Source organism: Calonectris borealis, chromosome 6 (genome assembly GCF_964195595.1).
Source record: "Calonectris borealis chromosome 6, bCalBor7.hap1.2, whole genome shotgun sequence".
Classification (NCBI taxonomy): domain Eukaryota; kingdom Metazoa; phylum Chordata; class Aves; order Procellariiformes; family Procellariidae; genus Calonectris; species Calonectris borealis.
In genome coordinates, this window is record NC_134317.1 from 13,640,500 (window position 1) to 13,656,233 (window position 15,734).

The following is a 15,734-nucleotide window of genomic DNA, read 5'->3' on the forward strand; positions in this document are numbered from 1 at the left end:
TTTTGCATTCCTGGAGCCCAGTGTTAGTGCTGTATCTTGCCAGCCAGCTGATGGCATTGATTGCTGAAGGCCAACAGTCAAAACAGGATCCAGACCTCTTCCTGCTTTCACTTCTTAAAGCAGATGCGTTTTCCTGGTGACCTGCTTAAGGATTTTGTCTCTGTCTTTGTGGGTGGATGGTGATGGTGGTAGTTGCAATAATATTGATTAGTAATCAGCTGTTACTTAAGCCCCAGATTTACTGTCTGTCACTAAAACTTCTAGGGAACTGATGGGTAACTGCTGTTGTAAAGAATAACCGAAGGTTTTTGTCCTGACCTACCTTGTCTGATTCCTTAAAATAGAACAATGCTGCTCGTATCCAGCTTATCACAGCTTTGCAGCTGTATATGAATAACCTATTTTGTGACATGCTTTCGATCTTTTTTTGCTCCAGTCTTAATTTAACCTATAATACTGTTCTTTTTCATTTCTTTCAGAATGGACTGCTGAATTGGGAATTATTGCAGACTCAACAGTACAGCACAGCTCGTTGCTTCGTCTATTACTAGTTATTTAAATTGGACTTTTAATATCCTGCCAGCTGCTGTTCACACACACATGGTGCATTGTTGCCATTCTCAGAATTGCATCTTTGAAACCCAGACCCTCAGTAACCTTCATTGAACAAAGAGGCGACCTCCTGCGTATGTTTATAGAGGGATTTTTCGGACCTACTGCCCTCTAGGTTTCTTGCTGGTGCTGTATTTCTAAGACACTATGGAGCCCAGTATGGAGTACTGCTTAGCGCAGGTGCTGCAAAAGGATGTTGGAAAGAGACTTCAGGTTGGCCAGGAATTGATAGATTACTTCTCAGATAAACAGAAGTCAGCTGATCTTGAACATGATCAGACTATGCTGGATAAAATGGTTGATGGACTGGCCACTTCTTGGGTAAATTCCAGCAATTATAAGGTAAGGCTTGTCAGATGGAATGTGATTACAGTCAGAAGTTTCAATGTCAAGTGCTACTTGATCTAAGTGAAAGTTTTGTATGGTAGACTTTCTCATATACTGTTCTATAAGCTGGTAATTCTGCAGAATCAACCATTCTTGACCCATTTCTTGGTAGTTGATAGCTGATACGATATTGAGCGCTCAAGGCAGTAAGAATTCAGTAAATGGGGTTTTAATAAATGGATTTACATTTCATGTTCATACTTCGTGATATCCTGGTTTCTTTGTGTACCTTAATAGCTGGTGGCATGCTTTGGTCATCCCAGTAGTTAGCAATGTTGATGATATCCTGCCATTTTAAAAAAGTTTATAAAACTATAAAAAGCATATATAAACAGCAGTATTTTTCACTGTTGTTAAATCTTGCTAGACTTTTTTTTCCTATTTTCTGTGGGCAACTTAAGTACAATTGATGTACTGCACTTAGCTCAGGAAAGGGGGTGTGTGTCTATGTATGTTCTGTTGAACTTGACACTGTTGCAGTGAGTTGGTAGGACATGAAACTCCACTGCCTTGTTATCCCTGTCATGTTGCTGTGTCTCCCTACAGGTCTTAGTGAGGAAGTCCTACTGTTCCCATGTATTGTGGGAGTGGAGAGGGGTTCTCAGCTGTGGCTTGGAAAACTCCTGTCCTGGTCCCTTCACAAGGCACTCTGACAAGTCTAGTAGAGTACTTAAACTCTTGTATCGGATGTAGTAGGAGACTGTGTTCCTTTCTGATAAGTCCAGAAAAATCTGAGAGTTAAAGTTGTTGCAGAGCTGAGCCTCAAGATAATTAACTGAGAGTTGTACTGGAGTTCTTTCCTGTAGAAGTGAAGGAGAGACTAGCCACATGGGTTGCAAGTGCTCTGGAGCTCAACATCCTCAGATTAATCTAAACTATTTTTAACAGAAATTTTGATTGAGAAGTCATTGTGAGATTGCAGTGTATTGGTCAATGTGTTCTGCACAGCTGCACTTTTTTCCTCTTCATTTTTGTCAACAAGCAGCTGTGGTAGAAGCTGTTTGGCATGTAAGAATGAAAAAAAAAAAAAAACACCCAACCAACAAACCACCAAAGCCAATACAGTCGCAATAGACGATCCATTCTGGCAGAGCACATGAAGAAATCTTAGTTTGCTGCCATGAACAAGCGGTGTACACATAATTTTCTGAAAGTCTTGCGTGTTCTTACTCCCCCTTTTCTTGCTAACTGACTTTCTCTTACAGACTTCCATGATTCTCAGTGGAAAGGTAACCCAAGCATGGTAAACTTGAAGTTGTTACGAAATGTGCTGTTTGCAATGGATTTTATGAAGTGATGTTGATCACAGAACTATGCAGTACTTTGCAATTCCAGCATCACACTTAGTTTGCAGAATTGCTTTTAGGATAACTTGTTCTCTCTCTCCTCCACCCCCCTTCCCAGTCTTTTGTCTGTTGAACTACATACTTACAATGTTCACTGTGGTATTCATTCTCCAGTAAAAAACCGGTGGCACTTCTGTATTGCAGTGACTCTGTTCCAGAACTCATGCTGCTGAGCTGGCTGTTCGTTAATGTGCGTGTTCTATAGATAGCATTTGCTGTGTTTAATAAGTTTTAGTAAGCATAACAGAGACATGTCTCGGATGTCTGGAGGGTGTTTTCTCAGTGAATGAATATAATAGAGGATGTGAAACTTTTGAGTGGGGCAAGCTGGCTACCTGGAGGTTAGTGATGTAGTGAGGTCTGCTTCATTATTCAGCCAAGGCTTAGCGCATCATCATATGCCAATCTCTTCCTTTTGTTTTAATGCCTGCATCTGCATTATTGTCGCCTTTCTTCTTGACTGCCTGTGGGGTGGGGGTTTGGAAGCTCAGCTCTGTCTGGTGTGAGGGAGAACAGGGTAGCTGGTGTCATCTGATCCAGTTCATGGATTAGTGTAACAGCCCTGAGAGTGAAAGGCCAAGCATCACTGCCCTAGAATAGCCATCTGGAGAGCTAAACTGCAGTTGTTTGGTCACGGTTGAAAAAGTCATTATATGTGCAGTCTGTTTCTCTGCTCACCTCACTTCCTTCATTTGAAAAAGTATCAGCTTAAAACAAAGATTGAGATCATCTGCATGATCTGAAATTTCCTAACACTTCAGTGGTAAGGTGTGTGCTCTCAGAATTAGGCTGGGTTTGGATAACAGACCCATTGTCTTGGGAGAGCATCCAGTTGATTCATGGCTCCTGCCTGTCTAGGTCTCTTCTAACTAAACACTTGTGCTTATATATTATCACTGAGGAAACATCAGCGAATCAAAGAGAAGTGACATCTCTGAGGCATCCAGTTCAGTTTGGATTAAAAGGAGCCTCAACTGATGATGAAATTACTATGCCTTTACAGGGAGGGCTCAAGCTGTCTCCCTCATTGGCATACAAGTTTGAGCTATGTAAGTCATGACCATCATTGACATTTTTAGGCTTTGGTGCTTTTTTAATGTTGTTTCTATTTTAACCTGACACATTTTGTGAAGTCCTTGACCTCAGCACTGAGACTGGAGACAGTGCAATCTTCTCTTTCAAGTGATGCAGCAAAATAGCAATGATGCAGGGGGAAGAGGTGCTTGTCTTTCCTTGGTGCTGTCCAAGTCTGTAAAAGCATCATGTGTGAAAGAGTGAGACGTAACACACTTCTGATAGCACTCAGCACTCTTGAAACTCTTCTAACAAATGGCCTTGTGACCTGGTCACTGATCCCTGCTTTGTAACAGGCAGCTGCCTTAGGTGCAGAAGGCATTCGGATAGTTTAGGATGCCTTTCAAGTCAAAGAAACATGAGGGTTGTTATATGAAGCAAGGCACTGAGGTCCAGTGCAACGCCATTTGCATATCTATGCTTGCTAGGAGTGCGCTTGAACTGCACCCAGTACGCATTGCCTGCCCTGTGTTTTCCCAGCAGTACCTATATGTAGGTGGAAGACAGAAGAATGGTGCAGAATGAAAAGATGATTTCTCTTTGAGAGCTCTTCTCTGGAGTTCAGTTACTTAGAGCAGACAGCCTATGTTTGCGTGGGCACTAGGAGTTGTGGGGTATACTAGCGAGGTTGGGCTGGAGAAAGTATTGCAGGATGTTGCAGATCAAAGAGGAATCCTGCCTCTGCTGTTTCTTCACATGCTTTGTTTGCTTGGTCTGTGCTGTTTCAGGTTAGTGGTTCTGCTGGACACCGTTTGCTCCCCGCTAAGCAAAAAAGAGTTATTTTGCAGAGCTTTGAATTCCTGAACAATAACTAAGGCCTGCATTGAGCTGTCCATCTTGAGACGTGCAGCAAAACAACACAGCGGTGTCAGGGGCTTCAGCATGTCCTCTCAGCTTCATAATCCTATAGCAAAGGGAGAGAACTGAAATGATTCCTTAGTGAACAATCTCACTTTGCTTGTGGCAGTATTTGGTAACGCTGCTGTTAAGTAGGCAGGATCTCCTGACTCATCTGTGGCCTATGTGCCCTTCTCAGTACCCAGACTATGATGTGCCATTGATGTTTCATTTTGAGGTGTAGTGTAAAGGAATGTGTCCAGGATCTTAAAGTAGTTTTATACCAGCCTGGTATTCCTAGAGGTGAACTGAGGGTGTTTGGCAATGACCTTCTCTTGCCTGCTTCTCCATAACAGGAGAGTATTGTACCGTTGCCCCCAACTAGCAATGGGGATGAGGTCTCTTGCACCTTTCTCTTCCCTGTGATGTGTGGTCTGTGCTGTTGGACCGGAGGTTTGGAGGTGTCCTTGGTATTGCTATAGCAACACCCAAGAGTGAGTTCGGCTTGAAGATTTGGTGGTGACAGAGCCTTCAAGCAGGTCAGGGTCCATCAGATTGAAGAGAGGTTCTACTCTATGTTTTCTCAAGTTGCAGAGTGGTAGGACAGGCCAGTTTGAACTGTAAGTGGATGGGGGTTTGCAGTAAGGAACTGGATGAAACTTTTTGTTTTTTTTCCTGCACTTTGGCAAGTAATGATTTTTTGGCGCTGCACTACTCTCGCTGCACAGGCTATGCTTGCCAAGGAGAGTATCTCACCCTTGCATGGGATGATCCCTTTGCCCCAGTGCAGCTTGATCTGCGTGAGGCTCTGTGCCCAGCTGCTCGCAGGACTGGGCTTTGCCTACGACAGGGGAGTTAGGAGCTGACATGGTTACCAGACCCCGGTGGCTGAGGAAACTTCCACTTGCAGAAGCCTCCTGGCTGAACAAGCAACGCTGTGCTGGTAGACCCAGTCTGTCAGGGTGAGAGCTGTGCAGGTCTGTGTCCTGAGCTTCATTTGTGTGCATGCGTGCAGGACTTCAGATTTGATTTGTTTAGCTCGTAGTTGATTTTGTTACTTAGAGACATCACGCTCTTTAAAATAAAACGTATAATGAGATGTTACAGAGACATTTTTAATATGGTGAAATATTGCAGGGAAATTTTATTTCCCCTGACAAAACTCCTAATAGTATTAGAGAAAGCAGCCTTCCATTCTGATCTGTTTCTGAATATCAAGCATTACAAGAGCATGCTTCACTGAGCTGAAGAGGAATAAAACTTACATACATAAATTAGCTGGCTTTCTTAAACTGTGTATTGAATAATTTTTTTTGGCTTTGCTAATTGTGGGGTAGAACAGATGGTGCAGGCTCAGTTTAAAGTGGCATCCATTAGAGTTACTTAAGCTGATGAATGGTTGTTCACTGTAAGCATACGTTTGTTCGCTATACCATGTTTTGTTTTGTTTGAAATTTGGTGGAAGAAACCCCAATTTAAGAAATAATTATCATGCATGGTTATGGGTTGATATGATAATTTGGTAAGTGTGTTTTGTTGAGTATTTAATGCACAGGGAAGAAAAGACTTCACCAGCTGGGGAAGGAAAAAAGAGACTTGTAAAGGGTTTCCAGGCAGCTGTTGTTAGCTAGTGAGTTTTGGGATGCTGAGGGTACATGAAGATCAGTAATACGTACATTCATTTAGCAGTTTCGTCCCTGAAAATCTCTTTACCATGAAGCTGTAATTGCTAATAAAAATGAATTAAATTATTTTTGATGCCCAAAAGATATGAGAAATGGACTATGGAGGAAGAGGGATCTTGAGATCTGGACTTGTGAGTAGAGCCTATTCCTTGCATATGCCCATATTGCAAAAGGTACCTTGGCAAAAACTGCTTCTGACGACTCCTCTTGTGGGGAGAAGAGCTATCTCAGGAAGGGCTTGAACTACATTTGCAGAGTATGCCCAGTCCTTGGTTTTTAGGCTCCTGTGTTGGCATACTCCTAATAGGTGGGTTTTCGTGCCTTAAACTTACGAAAGAGCAGAGTTTTGGCTCTGGGATACCCAGTTTCCTGTAGGAATTGATGTTAATTCCCAGTCCAGCTGATCAGTCAGGTTTTTTTTCTGGCTGTACTAGCTGGGCCTGCCTTTCCAACACTTACTATTCTGTGTGGTAATTTGATAGGATTATGGTGCAGCTCTTACCTATTTGGTATCAGCAGTATGGGGAGTGCCATAGAGGGTGCAGTGCAGAATAAGAGATTTGTAGCAGCTGGGCTAGATCAAATCTAATACTAGCTTCAGTCCTTCGTATTCAGGACAGGAGAAAAATTAACTGCTGTAGCAAGTCAGCATTTAGAGTTTTCCTGTGGCTTTTTCTTAACACTTAAAAAGTAATAATGACTGGTTGTAGCAGGAAGGGTTGTCCTTTTCCAGCTGGGGTGGGAAGAACTGTAGTGGAGCAGTAATACTTTCTGGTTGTTTTATATACAATATGGATGTGCTACTGGTTGCATAAAACAAACAAAGTTTGTGAGCCTGAGTGTACCAGACAACAGTATCTTTCAGTTGTTTACCAAGATATTACAAAATCAAGTATAAATAGTGAGAACCTACAGGATCCCAAGGGAGTGTGAAGAGCGGAGACCCAATGTTGAAATAAATAGGACAGAAGTTTGTTTCCATAGTGGCACACGCAAGGTCCCTCTAACTTGGTATCCCATCTCTCGGTGGCTGGTAGTGGATGGTGAGAGATGGGTAGAAAAATGGGGTACAAAGTAAATGTCTCTCTTGCATATCCTTCTGGCTTGTAGAGATTTGAGCCCCTTATTTTGCTTTCTGACCGAAGTTATATTACATTCCCATAGGATTTTAGTGCTGGGACTGGCTCAGGGCAAGAGCGTTGTTTATGGCTCTTTTTTTGAGCCGTTTTCTCTTGGGTGCTTGGTAGTGTGGCCGCCTTGGCATTGGCAAGGCCAAACAGGCTCTCATCTGGGACTGAGAGTCTGGTTGACACACAGACTGAACCATTGTGGTTACTAAATTGAGAGGATAAAGCTATTCCTTTAATGCTGGTGTAGTGTTTCAGTTGCAGCACTTCAGTGCTTGTCACTAGGGTTTATTCAGAGGTCTAACACAGTTTGCTAGCTCTTGGGAAACCTTGGGTGTATTACTTGACTGCAGGCTGAGGGTCACAGCTGATGCAGTGGTGGAAAAGGCAGATTATTGGGGATTTATTTCTGTGGGGATAAGGGCGTACTAATGCTATTGTATAGCGCCTTGTTGGGCCCTTCTGTGGCATGTGTTATACAGTTCTAGTTGCCTGTCTGCAAGCAAGGAATTCAAGCTGGAACAGGTGCAGGGAAGGGCTAGTGTGGTTTAGGGGATTGGAAAGCCTGCCTAACCAGAGGAGACTAAAAGTTTGGCTTGTTTAGTTTACAGTATGAAGGCTGAGAGGGAATACGACTACTGTCTATAAATACATCAGCAGGGTGAACATCAGGGAGGGGAAAGAACTATTAGATCTAAAGGGCAAGGTTAGCACAGGAACGAACGGGTATAAACTGGCTGTGAGTAAATTTAGGCTGGATGTGAGATGAAAGTTGCCTGCAGCAAGAACATTGGAAAACTCTTGGAGAGGAATAGATAAGGACAAGACATCTATTTGGCTTTAGGATAGATCTTGTGATGATTTTGAATAGTTTATATACAATATAGAATAACAGGATTATGCACAGAGATAGGGAAAGTTCATTCCAGTCCTTTGTCTGTATGGTAGAACATGTATGATACTGTGCCTGAAACTGCTCTTAACACTTTGAATAAACACAAATATTTTTAAAAATTTACTGATTTTGGTCCTCAGAAATCCTGAAGTGACTTACAGAGACTGTTCATGCTGTGCCTGAGGATCATGTGCCTGTTACCTCTGGATTAGAATTAGCAGTTGCTTATATGCATTGTGTGATCCAGCTCTCCTTGTTTTTAGTAGGTAGCAGGGCGAGTAGGGGAGAATCCTAATTTTCCCTGACATGGTGACTCCTGCCTGAGGATCGTTGCCTGAACTGGAGGTTCGTGGCAGTGCTGGGTTTACAGGCATCTTGATTTTTTGCTAGTCTCTAAATGGCTTGGTGGAGTTCTGTTGTCCTCTTGAAGCTGAAAGAAATATTCATCAGCCCCCAGGGTCCCCCCACCAACACCAGTCTGTTAGCTTCTTGGCTAAAAGTATGCACACTCTTCTATGTCTTTGTGGGATATTCCTTGAAGTCATCTTGAAAGCTGTTCTTGTCTCACACTTTGAACTTCAGCATGAAAAATCACCCGCTGACAGTCCCACTGGCAGTGGGGTCTAGTTGCCTCTGACTTTGTCTAGTTTTAATGAAGTCATTTTGTAAGCAGAGAAGTTTTATGAAGCCTCATTTCCTTTGGCCTTTCCTATGTAGATTTGCTGGTATCTAATGCTGTGGTTTTCCTCATGGTGAAGTCTGTCTTTTAATGGAACCTCTTTTGCTTGGTCACTGTATTTGTAAGAGCATAATATCTTTGGGATCTCTATTTTCTCTACCATGTTAGGTTGACGCTTGTTAAAACTGGTTAAAGAATTCCTGAGTTATGGGGAGAGGGAAGAATATATGAATGATAGACGAACAATTTAACGATCTCTTCCTTAAAGAATAAGACTGAAAAATACCTGAGATATAGTAATAAAAATACGATGGTGGTTTTTTTTTTAACCTTCCAGTGTGTTCTTAGCATTAAGTGCATCTATGTTAATTTTTGGAGGACCAGCCCAGGTCTGGTGCGCGGATACTTTTTGTTTCAGGTATGTGATTCTGGCTCTGGCAGCCCTCCTTTTGCAGCAGTTGCATTTTGAGACTGAAAGGTAAGATTTCCTGTATGGCAGTAGGATCAGCTTGTAGGATCACAGGGTAATTCAAGTTGCAAGGGCCCTTGGGCTCATCTAATTCCATCTACCATATCATTGTTTACAGTCAAAACTTGCTTCTTATTTGTTTTCTAACAAAATTTCTTAGCACATAAGTGGTAAGTATCCCAATGTCAGAAGCGCCTATATGAATCAACTCCCACATAAATGCTTTTGGGATAGCAGTGATGACAGCGTAGCAGTTTAGGTTTGTCTTAGATATGCAAGCTGACTCTAAGATGAGCCACCCAAGGTACCAGTGAAAATCTAGTTGAGGCTCAGCGCAGTCAGATTTGTCCTGCTGCTTGGCTCGCTCAAAGCTCCAGGTTTCTGATGGCCGGACTGTGATATGTGTGAGTTTGTATAAAGCTACCTCATGGATTTGTATCCCATGTCTTGTCTGCTCTGTCGCCATAGCATTAAATGCAGGAGGGAAGGTGTGGAACACAGTGGAGACACGTAGTCTCTGATTTTCTCCAAGTAAACATTACCTCCCACAAATTGTTCATTACTTTCTTCCTAGATCAGATCTCTTTTTAACTAGATAAAAAACTGCTATATTCCTCATTTGGTGTTGCTTTTGTGCCAAATATGAAACCTTGAAACAAAGCAACATTTGAGTATTCAAGAACCAGAGCAAAGAGTCCCAGTTATCAGAGCGTGGAAAGCAAGATAATTTTTTATAGTGTGGCTGGGAGTTTAGCCAGAGGAAAGAATGTGTAGGATTGGGCCCTGTGTTAAGTGTGAGAAAGAAAATTTTCATGCCTAGTAATGCTTTTTCATCTCCAAAAGTAGCTTTCTGGAGAGAAGTTTAGTTTGTGGAAACAATGAAAAATTAGGTAGTAGAGCCCCATCCTGCCATATCCTTCTTGTGGCTGGCTCTGCTCGTACGGGCAGGACGTGCACACAGGTGTGAAGGCTGGCAGGATCTCTTTTGGGATGCGGAAGCATTGCGAGGTTAACTGTGGTGTTACCACCTTGCTGGGGTAAGAGTGTTGATGCCAGTCAGCTGGTGGTTAAGAACCTGATAATAGCAAATGGAAAACCTAAAGTTGCTTCTACGCAGTGTGTTTTGAAGTTATATTGTTTGATTAATATCTGCATTTACTGTGAATTGTATGTTAGAAATCAGCTCTTTCTGCTAATTGTCTTAGTTCTTTGTGTGTCTGTTAGAACTATATTCCATTAAAAGACAGTATTTTTGCCTTGTATTGTCATGACTCTCCACTTGACTAATACCAAGTGACAATACCAAGTTGGGTCTAATTGGAAATCTTACCGCAAATGGAGGCATCACTGCTTATGCAGTGATGTGGAACAAATGCTTTTAACAGTTTAGGAGGACTTCATGTGTCACTATTGGGAGTTTAAATAAAGGGGGTGCCACTTGTTCAGTTCTGTTTAAAGCTGAATGTTACAGGCTTTTACTGATGTATGCCCATCACCAAAGTTGTCTGATGGAGCCAGACCTGTTAAGAACCCAATTTCTGTAATAGCTTTATAAATACAGACAGCTTTAGCTTTCACATTGGAATAAAAAGATGTACTTGAGTTTTGGAGGGAATCCTGTTTGCTCATAGCTGATGGAGTCGTTCCTGTTGCACCAACTTACTTAAACCAATACTCAATAGACAATGGGTCTGTGCATGCTCTTACCTGTTTAATGAGAGTGCTGTGGAGAGAATGATCCTTGGGCAGATGCTGGGGTACACTCCTAGCTTTTTAAATTGAGACCCTGGAGAAATAGTTGTGTACCTTGTTTAACTCTGAGGCATTCAGAGGAGCACTGCAGTGTTGTATCCTGAGGAATGAAAGGTGCCACTGATGTGCTGTTATGTGCATGGCTGAACTGCTTGACCTCCAACAGGAATTTCTCTCACAATGATTGGGTGTAGTATGGAAAGCTGAAACTGCGCACAGGTTTTAGGAGGTACCTGCTCTTGCAGATGGGAATATTTGTTTTTCTTTTGTCTGTTTGGCTAAAGCTTTTCTTCCAGGCCTGCACAGGTGGCTTTCCTGGTAGTCTACTGTCTGCCTCTTCTACCTTCTGTCCCTTTAGGTCTTTGGAAAGTTGTTACCTGTATAATGTTGTTGGACTGTGAATGAGTTATGTGCATAAGTCTGCTTGTGAAAGACTCCACCAGCTCCAGTCCCTGTCAAGATCTGAGCTTTCTTGTTGCCTTTAAAGAGCTCTGCTTCTTTGTGTTGCTCGGGTTCCATTCTCTCCATGCAATTTCATCTGTTTCCTTCTGGAATTTCCTGTTCTAGTAAGCTAGCTTACAATTAATGAGAAGCTTTTCCCAAGCAGGAGGGCATGTGTGGAGAAAAGTGTTTGAAAACTTGCACCTAGAGGTGGGGTGATGGGAGCTGGCACTACAGATGAATGGGAAGGCAGGAGCAGGATCTCAGGCCAAATGACAGTACTTTGAAGGTAGAGAGATGAAAACTTCAATGTGCAGAACTGCTAGAGGGGGATGGGGGTCTGAAAAGGGTCATCCTAGCCAAGGTACCAGGGTAAGACAATTCCCTCTACTGCAGTAGTGATATAAATGGGGCAGAGCTGGAACATTTGGGAAAGCCGGAAGGGAAAGGATGTATAATAGCAGAAAGGTGAGCTACTGAGATTTATGTGAGAACTTTTAGCTGTTTAGGACAAATGGGATTTTAGATCTGCATGAAATACTGCAAGGTTAGAGGCTTAATATAATAAACTTGAAAAGTATCCTTCAAGTTCCTAGGCAGGGAGAGGTCTTAATTGAGTGTTAGGTACTAACATGGCCTTTTCTCAGCTGTTTACCTTTCTCTGGGGTATCTGGGGCTGATGGTAATTGATGGCTCTCTTACAGGCATCTTTCAAAGAGTTTTCTGGTGGCCGTTTTCAGGAGGAATTAGTGCATGGGAATTGTAGCAGAAGAGTGTGCTGTAGCTAGACAAACATGAACAAGAGTTGGTTACTTTTCTAGGTGGTAGCTCTGTTAAAAAACTAAGTCATGTGAAAGGCTGTGTCAGGGTGGCTTGCTGATTTTTTTCATCTATGGAAAGCAGGTTTCTCATGACGTAGTAGTGAAGTCATCTAGGTCATGTGGGTCTCATGGGTTCCCCAGTCCTTTCAGCTAGCATAAAGGAGGGAAATGAGATGAAGGGAAAGTTGATTTAGAGAGGAGAGGTGGATGAATTGCTGGAGTATGTACTAGATACTCCGTGCGGGTACTCCAGACTTCCATGTGTTACGTGTTTTCTAACTAGAATCCAAATTTATCACAATTGTTTTGCAGGAGTGCGTTTTATGATCCCAAGATCGTTGGTCCTACATCAATATAATTCTGTTGCATTAGGCACGAAGGGGTGGCTGGGGTGGTCCTGCTGTTTTCATGCTCCCAGCCAAAGGGGCTCATTTGGTGCAGTTGCAGCTCTCGGGCACTGCTGAGCAAAGGCTGTGCTTTGGATGTATGAGACATTTACTGAAAAAGGGTGGGGAGCTGTGCAAGTGGCCATGTCTCAAAGAGCTAGTTGTTGCGCAGACAGGGTAACGCTGGCAGCTCAGAAGGCCTGGTTAAAGCCCTCTGGGGAATCTGAGCAGGTGTGCATGAGCCAGGAGCTTGGGGGAGAAGGGAGCTGCTGATCTGAGGAAAGATGGGGCTACGGGGAAGGATGAGGGTGGGATAGACTCTGCTTTCCCTGTGGGGAGATGTCTAGTGGTGACTGTCATGTGGTAGTCTGAGAGGAACAGAGCAGGAGGACAGGTTCTAGTGTGCCTTTTTTAATTGGGGTGAGGTAAGCACAGGCAAAGAGAAGAGGCTGAGGGCAGGGCTTTGATGAGATGATGTTCATCAGGGTGGGAGGTGAGCCAGGAAAAACTTCTGGGGGGTCAAGGAGATGACTCGAGCCTGTTTATCTTCCTTCTGTTTACTTTACGGCTAGCAGCAGTTATAGGTGACTGGTATCTTCAAGCTGAGAGGATGGAATGAAATGTGATATTGGGGGTTTCTTTCTGGGGATCAGAAAGGCACTTGTGATAGGTGAGAGCAGCAGTTCTGATAAGTGACGAAAACGGCTCTGCAGCCAAACTTGGCTGAGCAGCAGCTAAAACAAAAATACTCTAAAAGCTGCCTTTTTTAATCAGGAAAGGTGTGGTAGGGTTGGGACATCTGGTACTTAATTAGCAGCCAGATCGTGCTGCTGTTAAAGTCAGAAGAACTCAAATTGACGCAATATGTTGCTTAAAGCATGCCCATGTGCAGGCTCTCCAGAGATGGGATGTAATTTTGAATAAACACCATAGTGAATGTGGGAAAGATCTGTCTTATTTTTTTAGTTTTAACTCTTGAAATGCTTGTAATAATATCTATGCCTGTGTTACTTGTGTGTATGTTAATAAGGATAATTTATATTTGAATTGTTTCTTAGGGAAATTTTTTGCTAGGAGACATTCCTTTGAGGCGAACCTTTAATAATGGGTAATCAGGGGGGTAACTAATCTTGTTTTCTCTTTTGTTACAGAAGTCAGAGTATGTGATTGAAATTTATGATTTTCCCACTCCCTCTATTTGAAGCTCTTGAATCTGTATTTCCTTGTGATAATTTTGGTGGTTTTAAAGTAAAAACACATTGGTTATCTTAACATGATAGTTTTTTTTATAGTCAATTAAATATGCATTTATATCAAATTTTGGCTTCCGTGACAGTTACTGTGGCTTTGTGTGAATGTGGCATCTTTGAAATATGCTGTTTTGTATAAAGCTTTTAGAAAATACGAGATGGAAAAAAAAAAATTCTTGGGCTCTTACTGTTTTTTGTACTGCCACAGGAATTGATGTGGCAAGGTCCTCTCTGGTTGTTTGCAGTCTGGCTGGAGCGCACCAGTTTCCCACCTGTGATCTCTGGGTCACATGGAACTCGGATTATTGTTTAGGGAGCTATAAAAGATAACTTGAAGGAAGTGAGGCTGTTGCCTATGGGCTTACATTTGCTCTCTAAAGATCCACATCCTTACTAGAAAGTATGTAGGTGCCTGTACATTTCAAAAGCTTGAAAACTATTGCATGTGAATCTTGGGGTGGAAAGGTCCTTTTTTGGCAGATCAGAAAAATGCTTATGTCTTTCTGCATTTTACTGTGGTGTATGCAATGTTTGTATCTGTAACAAAAAATAAATTGTTGGTCAGAATTCTTAGTTCTGATCTTCTCCCTTTATTCAATTTGAAGATCTTAAATCAGATTAAGCCCTAACGCTGTTCCAGAAGAAACGCTTTATTCATGGAAAATAATTGGTTTAAGTGCAGGAGGAACTGGTTGGGATTTCATGAACTGTATTACATGGGATGTCAGATTAACTGACCTAATAAGCCCCTTCTGCCTCTAAAAATCTGTTACTGGTGCAAATAATGTAAGGTAAAGAGATCACGGTCTTTGCTGGCTGTGTTCTTTAAAATAATGTGGCTTGATGATAGACAGCACTGTTTTCAATCAGTTTTTTTCTTCTCTTGTCCTTGCTGTTTCCTTTGCCCTTCCCAGATCAGTGGTGTGAGAAGGATGTTCCCTCTGCTTCCAGACAATGCTTGTTTTGACATCCTGTGTTCTGCTCTTGGTTATTTTGGAGGAAATTTAGAATCTCATTTGACTTGAATAGAATCTTTACAGGCATAAATGTCTCTGAGGAGAGCAGCTGACTAACCAACATTACAAGCTGGATTGTGATTTGAAATTAAGGCTTCAGTCACGAAGGGGTGTCCTGGTGCAGAACGCTGGGTGATCAGTCAGGGGGGTTGTGTCATCGTATTTGAAAGGGTTACTGTTGTGTAGCGAATAGAAGAGCTGAGAATGAGGTGTTTGGAAGAGCCTATCAGCAGATACTTGGTTGTCCCAGGACCTGCAAGAGGTCCAGATTCTTGCAAGAACTTGAGGTGCATCCTGTTCCTTTGAATTGAGGGCTGAAGCTTGGCAGGGAGGGAGATAGGGATTGAACCCAGGTAAGGCTGAGAGAGGTCCTTTGCCACGAGATCATCTTCTCTTTCTTGCTGACTGGTTCAGTGTTTGTGGGTGACATGCTTAAGCTGCATATGGATATTGTTTTCATCTTTGTGCCTGTCTGTTTTGAATCTCGGCTGTTCAGTGCTCATTTTGGGAACAGTTGCATACCTGTGAGATGGATCTTATTTTTCCTTTTATCTGGCATCAAAAGATTAAAAGGAAACTTGAATAGAAGCATACGCTCTTCATTTGACTTGCACGGCTAATTTTCTCCTTAATGCAGCAAGCTTCAACTTTCTGCTGAAAGAAAGTTTGTTCACATGCACCAGAAGTCTGCAAGAGGAGAGTCAGGGGGAGATAAGTGTTCTGTTCCAGGGAAGCTTTAGATCTCCTATTTTTTTGATGCTCTTTCGTTAGTAATGAGCAATAAGTGATCTGTCTGCACCGTGGACAGTTGAGCCTCACATGTTAGTCTTTATGTAGTTTTCCAGGCCTGGTGGGTCTTGGACTGTGGTAATGGCCCATGCCTTGTGTGGTGTCTTCTTTCAGTAGGGGCTGTATTTGTCTGGAATATTTGGGTTGGAGCATTTAATGGACTCTGTC

The 15,734-nt window shown here is 42.5% G+C and overlaps 1 protein-coding gene across 8 annotated transcripts in view; it reads left to right on the plus strand.

Moving 5' to 3' along the window:
* CLASP1 (cytoplasmic linker associated protein 1) overlaps positions 1–15,734 on the plus strand; it is a 189,310-nt gene that overhangs the window by 19,283 nt on the left and 154,293 nt on the right. For all 8 annotated transcript variants that reach the window (XM_075152887.1, XM_075152882.1, XM_075152883.1 and 5 more), the window contains one exon: positions 480–954. In XM_075152887.1, coding sequence (XP_075008988.1) covers positions 760–954 — 195 coding nt within the window. In that variant the 5' untranslated portion in view covers positions 480–759. The remainder of the gene's footprint in view (positions 1–479; positions 955–15,734) is intronic.